The 12,395-nt window shown below is 37.5% G+C and overlaps 1 protein-coding gene across 7 annotated transcripts in view; it reads left to right on the top strand.

Moving 5' to 3' along the window:
* baiap2a (BAR/IMD domain containing adaptor protein 2a) overlaps positions 1-12,395 on the top strand; it is a 122,678-nt gene that overhangs the window by 67,594 nt on the left and 42,689 nt on the right. For all 7 annotated transcript variants that reach the window (XM_065263391.2, XM_065263396.2, XM_065263399.2 and 4 more), the window contains exons 4-6: positions 7,217-7,278; positions 7,448-7,519; positions 11,903-12,040. In XM_065263391.2, coding sequence (XP_065119463.1) covers positions 7,217-7,278; positions 7,448-7,519; positions 11,903-12,040 — 272 coding nt within the window. The remainder of the gene's footprint in view (positions 1-7,216; positions 7,279-7,447; positions 7,520-11,902; positions 12,041-12,395) is intronic.

Genomic DNA, 12,395 nt, shown 5'->3' with positions numbered 1-12,395 from the left:
AGCGATTGGGCACTCTTGTAGCGTCTACCATTGCTAAGCAACCTAAGCATTGCGTGACGTTGTACCGAGCACCCACAGACGGAAATGGAAATCGGCACCTATGATGGTATATTTTTCGCTATAAATAGTCAAACAGCATTAAGCATTCAGAAAATGAGTGACAGCCGTATGTATGTGATCTCTTTGCATGGCTGTGTGTGTGTTTGTAGCAGACGGTAGCACTGCATTTGTTAATTGATCCAAGTGCTAAGAGGAGTCAACGTATCTCATTAGTTTGTGAATCTGGAGGCTGGTGAGCTCAGATTATCTTTAATCGGTTTAGATGGCATGCTGTGTTAATGCTGACCACCTTTATTTTCCAAGTCTGAATGGGGTCTGATTTGTTGTCTTGAACTAAGGCGTATCTGATTAAATAACATGATGTCATCATTTTGCACCACATACAGTACTTATGCAATAAGATTGAAGCATTAACATAATGTTGCTATGCAACAAAAATCACGATTGGCCGGGTGTTGCACAGTGATACTAATAGTATCTCAATGGAGTGGTTGTAGGTTTTGTGAATAAAACATGCTTATTGACCAATAAGGATCAAGGACCAAAGCCATCTGCTGTTGAAGTGTTCTTAATTAATCATGTTGGGATTCGTGTGGTTTGTTGATGTGTTTGTCCCTTGGTTTAGTACAATCCAAGCTGCCGAATTGATTTTAGTATTTTTAAATTATACTGCATAACGAGTTAATCCAATTAATTTAAGTTTTTAATGTAAGTTTTTGTTGTGCATATTTCATCGTATCACTAATATGGTTGCTATATTTTTTTCATAGCCTTTACATTCGTTTTGTGGCTAAATAAATCAAACTCTTTACAGTATATGAATATGCTTGTGTTGAGAAGTTGTTTTCTAGAACTGTATTTTTATGTAGGTCAGAAATTTGCTTTGATCAGTCTGAGTGACATTTGATTTATTATTTATTTAATGGGCTAGAAATGAACAGCACTCTAATAAAATGTTAGAAACTTTTAGAAACCGCTAGATGATAAATAGTCAAAGTTAACCATTTCTCATTTAGAGCTGCATTACCAAGGGTATATGGCAGGAGTCTCAAACTGCCGCTGGTTTCGCTCCCACGGCGTCTTCCATTGCTAAGCAACCATGAGCCAAGATCTCTGTGATGGCGAGGAAAAAACTTAATGTATTTGGGAATATTAATCGCCCCAAGCCAATTTGAGTTCTAGACCCCTGGTTGTAGGGTATTATTACATTTTTTACATCAACCATCCTCATACAATAGCTAACCGTTTCACTTTTGTGATTTGCTGTTGTCTCTTACATGATTTCATTTATATTGATCCAATAGGCTTTATGCCCAGCTGCACTACTTCCTGAACTTCAGCCAGCTCCTTGTTTCCTGTCTGCCATTATTGGACAACCTGATTAATCCAGTTGTGTCTGATTATTGTTGTTGTGACTACTGAGGTCAGGCACACCTGGATTAATCAGTTTGTCCAATAATGACAGACAGGAAACAAGGAGCTGGCTGAAGTTCAGGAAGTAGTGCAGCTGGGCATAAAGCCTATTGGTTGTGATGTATTGTGTAGGCATTTCTGAATTTTGAGACAGCATCCCCATTTATGTTTTAGATATCTTTAAATGATAGCTTTACAGTATTCTGCATTATTCTTGCGTTTGGTAAAAAAATAAAAAACAATAAACATTTTAAACATATTAACTAACTGTGTAATTGTACATTTTCATAATAAAAGGTGCATAATGGTACTTCAAAGGTACACATTGGTACCTTATGGCGCTTTTCCATTTCATACCCCACGGGTCATGTCAGCTCACTTTAATTTTACTAATCGAGTTTAGTACCACTTTAGGGTGAAAGGGATTATGGGCGTGTCGTTATATTTACGTTGCCTACTCCTGCTGTGACATCATACAAAAAGTGTTGTAATGCAATGTTTTCCATACATTCATGTATTTGCCAATCTGTCAAAAAATTGATCACCACAAATATATGATTGCAATGCGCATTTATCGCTACAGTCGACATCCTCCGCTGAGCCTCATTAAAGTTGCAAAAATGCATTGCGGACGTGCGCATTACGGATGTGCCACCATAAACTGCAAGTGTGGACAACACCGGTATGGTGTTCCTAATTCTCAGCCTGTGGATGTTTTTCTGCTAAAAGGGAGTTTGGGAACTTACAAAAAAGTACAGATGACAACAGGTTTGCTCCAGACAATGCAAGCACAAAGGTAATGCTAATCTTGCATTTAGCGATGACGCTGGTAGTGACGATTCGTATTTTAGTATCAGCTCAACTCGCTTGGAACCCTTAACCGAGCTGGTACTAAAAAAGGATTGGGTACTACGTACTGTACCTAGGGGTGTGTGATATGACGAAATTTGATTGTGAACGATTAAAATGTCTCCATGATCCACTTTTTTGGAAAATCATTGTATCAAGTACACTGTAAAAAATACTTTGCTGCCATAAAATGTTTTGTTAAATCAACTCAGATTTGCAAGTCATGTCAACAAAGAGGAGTTGTCACAACTTATAAAATATAGTTGAGAAAAGTCAACTTAATTTTATAAGTTATAACAACTCACCTGTAGTTATAACAACTCATCTCTAGTCAAGATAAATTATAGTAAGTTGAAATGACTTGTAAATCCGAGTTGATTCAACAAAATATTTTAAGGCAGCAAAGTATTTTTTACAGTGTACGCGAAAAGTGCAAGTATGCGACAAACTGAGGTGCATGCTACATGAAGGCGAGGTAACGGCCGGGTTTAGACCGTTTCATCGGGCACACGTGTGGTGACGCGATAAGCGTCTGGTCCGAACTTTACTTCCGGTTTCTGTTTATTTAATGGTCTGACTAGTTGCTGAAACGAAACTCTTAAACAAATACCTCGTTGAAAATAACAAATGTATTGGGTTCCTCTGTTATCTACGCGTTGTTTATTTTGCTTGTTATATAGACAGTTTCGGCAGTAGCAACATAAACAAGTGGCTGTCACGGTCCGCACGTAACTTCCGGTAAACTCCGCTAAGAATAAATAACAACAAAGTTCTTTAAACGTAGTTTATTTATATAACAAACAAAAAAACAACACATAGATTACCTAGGAAACCAAAACATTTGTTATTTTCGAGGAGGCATTTGTTCAAGAGATCAGTTTAGCAACTAGTCAGACCATTAAAAAAACGAAACAGGAAGTGAAGTTCGGATCCAGACGTGTATCACGTGCGTCCGATGAAACGGTTTATAAATAAACTACTTTTAAAAAACTTTGTTACGTATTCTTCGCAGAGTTTACCGGAAGTTACATGATGACCACGAAAGCTGCGTGTTTATTTTGTTACTGCTAAAACCGTCTATAAATTTTTTCTGCGTCGAGCTCGCACGCACTCATGTGTCCGCTGCGCTTTCAAAGTATATTCAAGATCGGCTACGCGCGGATGCCTGTGTTCAACACATATGCAATACAAATAATTTCTTCTTCAAATTATTACTCTACCAGGCCGTCAGGGCAGCACTGATTTGCGACATTTACTGTACAGTACATTAACAAATTTAGGATAAGTGAAGAAAAGAAGCCGATCCACAAATACAAATAAAGTTTAGAACAAACTACAAGAAAACAAAGAACAGGAATCAAACATTATGGTGACGAAAATGCTCCACAGCTTTCTGTTCTTGGAAGAAGTGAAAATAAAAGAAGAAAAAATGATAATGTGTGTGCAAATGCGTATCCGTACTGACCGCGCATTTTTTGTAACCTTGTAGGACTGCATTTTTAAATGGGGTCATTAGTATGGCTGTATTAAGGCTCAGTAATGGCAAAATAGTCTTGCAAAACCAACATGAAAAGAGCAGTGATAAAATCATTAAATCGCGAATTGCACCCAAAAAATTTGGATATTTTTTCCTATATCACCCACCCCTGGAACGCCCCCAAAGTGAGCTGACCAACCCATGGGGTACTATGCAATGGAAAAGCGCCATAAGAGGTACATCCTGGTACCTCAAAGGTATGAATTGGTACCTTTTTTTTAAAAGGTACTGTCCCCCGACCTTTTTTTTTTAAGGTACTTTTATACCTTTTTCTGAGTTGTACTATGCACTACATTCTCAAACTCTACTGTACTACAAAGAGTACTTGCGTAGTTCTCCCAGAAATAAAAAGTAAATGGGTCAGTCTTTGTCTTCCCAAACCAATAGGACTTTTGCTTTTCTAAAGAATAAATCGGATGGTGACCAGATGTCACGAAACATCCTATTATAGATGTTTTCTACAGCTGCTTTGCATGATGCTTTTTGGACCTTGACACTAGCCTCTGGTCACATATATCTTTTGATTGTATAGCAAATACGTTTATGTTTTGTGCTCCACGATATAAATTTTAAAGATGTTTGGTGTAACACAAGAGGCTGGTTATAATTAATCTCTGGGAGTCTCTTTCAGGCTTATCAACAAGCCGGATTTCATATCTGAGCACTTCTTTAGCAAATGCTCTCCAATTAGGTTTCTGTGGTGTAAACAAGCAAGCGGGGATCCGGGGTGTGTGCCGTTACACTAGACTGACTGGTAAACTCTTTCCACTTTGCGTGGCTTAGGACACCGTGTACCACCTAACTTTAGATTGGTGCGGGTCAGGGCGGCTCACTGCTGTCTTCCATTGCTGTGTGTTTTGTTCACGGGGTCTCTCCTGTGCTCTGCTCACTGTCTGTTCCTTTCTTCACAATGCATTGCATATTCAGAAGCACCAGCATGTAGGTATAATAAAACAATATAATTTCCATCAGCTGCATGGCCTCTTAGTTTTTTCCTCCTGTTTCTGTTTTCTTCACTCTAAGTTTTGCAACATTCTGACAGTAATCAAATGTTACTTACCGTAAAGAGGTTTTGGTTTTAACTCATCAGCCGCCTTCCAGAATAGTTAACATGGGAGTCTCCAACCTTTTTGTGAGCAAGGGCTACCAAAATGGATAAAAATCTGGAGGGCTACTTTTTTATGCGTTTTTTTTATTTGATTTGTACTTGTTGATACGTTTTATCATTCTTTTTAAAATGTTAACATGCATATAAAGTAGGGATGCACCGATACCACTTTTTTGGAATACGAGTACGAGTACTTGAATTTCAGTACTTACCGATACCGAGTACTTAATAAAAAAACATGATTTAAATTTACAGGTAACGGCTTTAGTCATATAATTTAACAAAAAAACAAAGGACTAGTTTTCCAGTTTGTTGTAAACTCTGCCTCTTTGGACAACACGAGGCATTAACCCCTTAAACACCGCTCAAACATATACATTTCTCAAACCGTGGTATCGATTCCAGATATCGGGGGACTTTTAACTCATTCACCGCCATTGACGAGTTATCTCGTCAATTATGAGTTAATATTTAACTAATAAATATGCCTTTCTGGACGAATTTCAAAGTGAAAGTGTAATACCGCCAAACCGAATTTATCAAAAACAGAAGTTAAAAAGATTTAATGATTTATTTTAACTGCCTTTATGTTTGATAGTCATTCTGAGTCTGATCTCTAACATAAATTCCTTTACAAAAACGCAATTTTTTAAGCTTTTTGCTCAAAATGTTGTATTTTTGAAGAGAAATATCCATTTTTCAGTGGTTAAATTAAGTGGAAAAAGTAAATATAAAATGAAACGTTTTTTCCCCAGTTTGTTTGTTTGTTTGTTTGTTTGTTTATTGTTTGTTTGAAAGCAGAAGGTGTGTTCTTTATTTGGATATAATTTGTATGTTTATATATTTATAGAAGATAATTTTTCCTGCAAGGAATTTTGTGAAACTTTTGTTAAAATCACAAAAATGCAGGTGGGCAACTTTTCTCAAAAAGGCAGGCGGTTAATGAGTTAATGAGTACGAGTACTTTAGAAAATGTGGTATCGAGGCCGATACCTGATACCAGTATCGGTATCGGTGCATCCCTAATACAAAGCCAAGGTGATATGAAAATATGTAATAAATAATTATTAAAATTGAGGCTATTGATAGAATTTAATGTTTTGGCGGGCAACTCGAGACCGGGGTCTCTGCAGAACAAAAAGAGGCGTTTCCCAATTTTGAGGCATTTTCAAACTGAAATAGGTTTTTTTCACCTCTTTGTCTGATTGACTCAAATTGAGTGGGAGATTCCCAAATGCATTTTTGAGAAGGAGGTCACTGCGGAATAAAAAGAGGCGTTTCCCAATTTTGAGGCGTTTTCAAACTGAAATAGGTGTTAAAAAATAATGAAGTATGGCTTTTCTGGGCTTCTGTCGTTTTTTGTTTGGTTAGTTCTATAAGTTCTATAAATGTTAAAATTGAGACTTGTAACATTTGGCATCATCATTGTGTCATTTTTATGATGTAAATTGAGTAAGCAAAAGTAGCATCGGCTCCAAATATAGGCTCAAGAAAATCAGCAACCTGTATCAGTCATCGGCTAAGGCTGATGAAAAAAAATCTGTATCTGCATCGGCACTAAAAAATCCATATTGGTCGATCCCTAATTTTATTATATTGCTGTTGCCGCCATGCTATAAAAGCAGTAAGCCACTTTAGGTTGAGTGTTAGATTGACTCTGCTTTGCATTGTGTGTCCGTGGTAAAATATCTGTAATGCACAGCCTCTCTTACTGCTCTGATATATGATAGTTGTGTAATAAAGTTTTTGGTATTGTTTAATGCACTTTGCTAGTGAAAGTATTTTCAAACTGAATAAAATGATTTTAGTTGTTTTTTAGCTGGTCTCTAGCTAGTTTTTCTGATCGACTGGATGATCACTGTATCTAAAACCATATAACTGGACCAGACTGACTAGCTTAATGCTCAGCTAAAAAACAAATCTCCATGAACTGATTAAAGCCGCTTTTTATTTAGGAAATCCTTCATCTATTTTATTTATGGTTGCACAAATAAAATGGTTTGTGTTTAGTGTTATGGCATGGTTGCACCGCACGCTGATACTGTACTTTCAATTTCACCTCTCTTCCTTCCTTCCTTCCTTTCTTTCCTTCTGCTTTTCTTCCTGCTTTCCTTCCTTTTCATGCTGTCTCCCTGCCCCAGAATCTGTCTTTGTAACCACCCAGCATCCGTTCTCACTTTGAACACATGATAATGAGCTCATATCCTGTTGCCCTGTCATGGACTGATGTCTGTCTCTTTTCTCTTCAGGCGACGTGCTTTTCCAGATGGCAGAGGTCCACCGGCAAATTCAAGTGCAGTTAGAGGAAATGGTGTGTACTGTTTTCGCCTGTAGTCCATTTAACCATTTTAGTTTTGTAGTCTTAAGTTTTTTGTAGCACAGACCCCTTTATTTTAAGCCCCAGGCAATGTATACAAATCTGTGCATTTGGTGCACTGCAGTTATTGAATTGGTTTTTAAACTTTCTGCATCTTTTGCAGCTGAAATGCTTTCACAATGAGTTGCTGTCAGAGCTGGAGAAGAAGGTGGATCTGGATGCCAGATACCTGACTGTAAGTGCACACCTGCACATCTAACGTCAGATAACCTTGCAGAGCGACAACACACGCTGTCACTATCAGTTCTTATCGGAAGAAAAGGCAAATTTCTTTGAGTTTGATGAGAACTTAAACACACTGAATATGTTCGGATGGGAATATTAGTGGAATGCTTGCTACATACTTTGCCACCAGCATACAGTAAATACTGTACTGCTATAATGAAATTTTAATTAAGCCTATTTACATTTATTGCACATTCCTGGACTTAAATGATTCATTTGTGACTTATGCTGGCAAAATGAGTCGGAATGCATTCGTTCTAATTTTGAGCTACAGGCGAAAGAAAGTGTAAATATCGAGGTTTTCATAAAAATACAGTACTGTGCAAAACCATGCTACTATGGAGGACCACAAGAGTCATGCAAAATGTAATAAAGAACTTCAATATTTAATAACTACCTGGACAATAAAAATAGCAATTAATAGATTTGTTTAAAAATTCATTAATTAATCTATAAATAAATAGACAAAGTTGTAAAAAAATCATTATGTAAGATTTTATTAGGCAATAAAAAGTGAGATTATAAAAATAACATAGAAATGAAATATTAATCCATTAATAAATAGTTCAAATTAATATAACAATTTATAAAAACAACATAAAATTCTCAATAAGTTCATCATTTTAAATTGCATTTATAAATTCTTAATTAAATAATGGAATTTCAAAATGTATTTCAAAAAGCGATTTAAAAAGAGAAATAAATAACTGGATTTATAAATTGAATTACAAATACAGGTTTAAATTAGGCATTTAAAAGGGCATTTCCGTTTAACTTTTCTGTTTTCATTTTCCCAGTGATTCTCCTTATTCTTTTCGCTATTGGATTTGCTTTTCGTTTTAGCCTCTCTATTTAGCTTTTCCGTGACTCTTTGAGTCCTTGCAAATGGTCAAATGAGAAATGCAAATTAGCTATGGCCAGGAGGATGTAACAAGCTCGCTGATTGGCTCTGATTGTACGTCCTGCGCAGATTTATAGATCTCAGATGAGGACCCAAAGAGTCACGGAAAAGCTAAATAGAGAGGCTAAAACGAAAAGCAAATCCAATAGCGAAAAGAATAAGGAGAACCAACGGGGAAATGAAAACAGAAAAGTCAAACGGAAATGCCCTTTTAAATGCCTAATTTAAACCTGTATTTGTAATTCAATTTATAAATCCAGTTATTTATTTCTCTTTTTAAATCGCTTTTTGAAATACAATTTGAAATTCCATTATTTAATTAAGAATTTATAAATGCAATTTAAAATGATGAACTTATTGAGTATTTTATGTTGTTTTTATAAATTGTTATATTAATTTGAATTATTTATTAATGGATTAATATTTCATTTCTATGTTATTTTTATAATCTCATTTTTTTATTGCCTAATAAAATGTTACATAATGATTTTTTTGTAACTTTGTCTATTTATTTATAGATTAATTAATGAATTTTTAAACAAATCTATTAATTGCTATTTTTATTGTCCAGGTAGTTATTAAAAATTGAAGTTCTTTATTACATTTTGCATGACTCTTGTGGTCCTCCATATGCTACCATTAGATTAGTTGTTTTTGCAATGTTATAGTGATCATATATAATTACTTCTCAGTCTCTTTATTAGAATACAACCAGAAAATACAGAAAATGTGTGTGTATATAGTGTTAAAAACAGTATAAAAGTAGCTGAAGGGTTTTAGAGTAAACTCCCCTTTCACTTGAGCAATATCTGCAGGATCTCTTAAACCTAAATTAAATTAAATCCTATTTTCTAATTCTAATCGAATTACTTCAAGACTTCAGTCTCCTCAAAAAAGCTCAAGATGTGTTTTCGTGCCAAGGGAGGTCAACACTAAATGCTGACTTTCATGTGTACTTTCATAACATTAGGCTACGTGAAGCACTAAAAATAGCATTGTGCCTTTTTAAAAATTGTGTTTTAATTGCCTAAAACTTAAGAACAACTTTCTCCAACTCAGCTTTGACTTTAATCCAGAGATAAAGCGTGAACTCGACGAGAGATGCTGTCCGCAACGTGCTCTGCTTGAGTTTTTTCCCCTGTGGGTTAAAGATAAAAGAAATGTGTTTATTAGTTAATGATATCTGGACTTTGTAAAGTCATTTGGAAAGCTTTTGGGCTAGTTTTGAATGTTCATTGGGATGGTTTTGATACGCGAAGCTGGCAACCCCGGCTGTGTGCTTGTACAGATATTTGGTCTGGATTATATACCAGGGTTCCCTCGGGTCCTTGAAATCCTTGAACCTCTGCTGGCTGGATGATGCGACGGCAGCCATATTATATAGCCAATTAGTAGATATGGGGATGATTAGTAGGCCAATGGGCAAGTTTGGCCAGGATGCCGGGGCACACCCCTACTCTTTTTCGAATGACATCCTGGGATTTTTAATGACCACAGAGAGTCAGGACCTCGGTTTAACGTCTCATGCAAAATGTAGGAGTTGAGCTACAGGAACAAAATGTTCACTTTGTCTTGCACACGCACAAAACATCTGCATTAATCTACACCTTCTCTCCAAAACCTTTAGATGTTACTGTAGTTTGGTCTCACCGTCTCGTATGCAGACCACCCTGTTTTCACATCATTCCAGTTTCAAAAAATACAACTACAAAATCTGTGAGAGATTAAAGTATGTGTGGAAGAGTGCCGAGAGGGATATCTTTAGACTGTGAGTGGGTTGAGGAGGAGCTGTGTGGAGCAGCTCATTTGGGAAAGAGGGGGTTTGGGCGACTGGGATGGGGCGTTGCTTGTCATCACATTGTATTCAGATAAAATTAAAGGTTTGCTGTATTTGGCTCTGCGGTGAAACCAAAAACATTCATTCCCCCTCAGTCCACACTTAACTAAGTTAATAGTTTTGTTTTTCTGTTCACAACAAAATAAAAAGCTACATTAACATTCCCATTCATCTCAATAAAAAATGCTGAGCTGTCATGAAAGTCCTTTTTAAGGAAGTTGCATCACTGCGCCGCCATATTTGGTGATAGTGCAATGTCGCTCTCAGAGGATTCCATTCTTTATTGGTTTTCGATTGGCTCTTTTTACTGGTAGGCAGGACTAGAGACCATTCTGACCCCTCCATTCATATCAATACTAGTGAATATTAAGGTGAAAGTAAGGGCTATCCCAATTGTGCCTTACTCTCACATGAACGTGCAAAACTAAGGGGTAAGGGGTAAGGCAGAGAAATGGGATTGGGCCTAAGTATCTTTGCTGATGTGTAGTCCCAGAAGTCACAACCTGGGCACTATCACCTATACTTCGTGTATAGACGTGGGGCAAAAAGATATATTTCAAACAATTTGGCAAATGTGCGTATCGCAATATGCATGGCAATCTTTGCAATAATTGAATCTTTTTTAAATACTTCAAAAAGTTTTGTGTAGACAAAAGTTTTAATTCAGTGCAGATGGGAGACAGACTGGTGAGACAGAGCGTGTCATGTGTTCGTTTCCCTGCAGGATCATACTGCATCATGAATCGTATTATTTAGCAAGCTATCGTATTTTCTTCAATATCATGCAGCCCTATTAAGAAGACCTTTACATTTCTTGTTCAACCAATCAGCCTTATTTCACACTGTCAAGGACCTCCAGAAGCTCCGTAGAGTAAAACGTTTACTATAATGTGGATCTCAGATCGCCTCATCATATGTTGTTGCCACTTTTAATAGAGGAACATACTGCAGTAGTGCATTTACAGCGAAATCTCAACCTTAAATGGTTAAAGTGGCATGCACCGATTTCATGAATTACAAGAGTAACATAATTCAAAACATCATTGTTTTTATTTATTCCTATTCCTGTTGTGCATCGTGCATCATTCATGTTGCGATAAAAGGGAATCATATCTGGAAATGCCGAATTCGTCTTTCTTTCTGCAAAGATGGTGCAATTGAACCATCACTCGCATGTAACTTCGTCTTTGTAGACATATTCCTGCTGCGCAAGGCTCTGGCTGAGCTGCTAAACTATTTATAGACGTGGATTCTAGAGATCATTCTCTCAACATACCTCGTGTAGGATGTGAGAAGATCCATATATCTAGAAATGTTCGCAGCCAAGTATATCAGCCTCCCGAATTTGACCGTGAGCCATTTTGTGCAGTTGGGAGCGGAGACCTTCACTCGTTTTTACAAACATAGTACACAATGTCGTGAAACTAAATCTTTTAGCTCTGTTTCCAACCCTTGTAACCGATTCAGTTTGGGAGTTGCGTACGTTTTGTAGACAGCCGTAATTCATGAATTTCCACCGCCTTGCTTTCTTAATGCAATGACTACAGTCATGTTTTTGCACGTACCAACAATGTTCTTGTGTTTTTCTCCTAAAGGCGGCTCTTAAGAAGTACCAGATGGAGCACAAAAGCAAAGGAGAGAGCCTGGAGAAATGCCAGGGCGAGCTGAAGAAATTGCGGAGGAAGAGCCAGGGCAGCAAAAACCCCTCCAAGTACGGAGAGAAGGAGATGCAGGTGAGCCCCCGCGCCGCCGCTGCCGCCACCTCTGCTGGCTGCGGGTGTGAACAGATCTAGCGTGTCGCTGAAGGCCTTTGAAAAGGCACGGAGGTGGTTGGAGAGGCTCGGGTTCAGCGAGACCACCTACGTCATGTTAATGCCGAGATGATTTTAACTGCAAGCCTTTTGTGACACCGGGAACACAATGGGTAGGCGAAAGACGTAGGCGTGTATACAAACAGCACTGCGGCATAGCAGCTGAGAGGATGTGGTACGCGCACGCAAACACTGTGGCTGTTTTACAGGCTTGCTATCCGGGCTCTTTGTGGAGCAGGACTCAACCTGCAGTCTTAATTGAGTTGTGTGAATGCTG

The sequence above is a fragment of the Paramisgurnus dabryanus genome, chromosome 3 (assembly GCF_030506205.2).
Source record: "Paramisgurnus dabryanus chromosome 3, PD_genome_1.1, whole genome shotgun sequence".
Classification (NCBI taxonomy): Eukaryota; Metazoa; Chordata; class Actinopteri; order Cypriniformes; family Cobitidae; genus Paramisgurnus; species Paramisgurnus dabryanus.
Note: the sequence above shows the minus strand (reverse complement) of the source record. Positions and strands in the feature narration are given on the sequence as shown.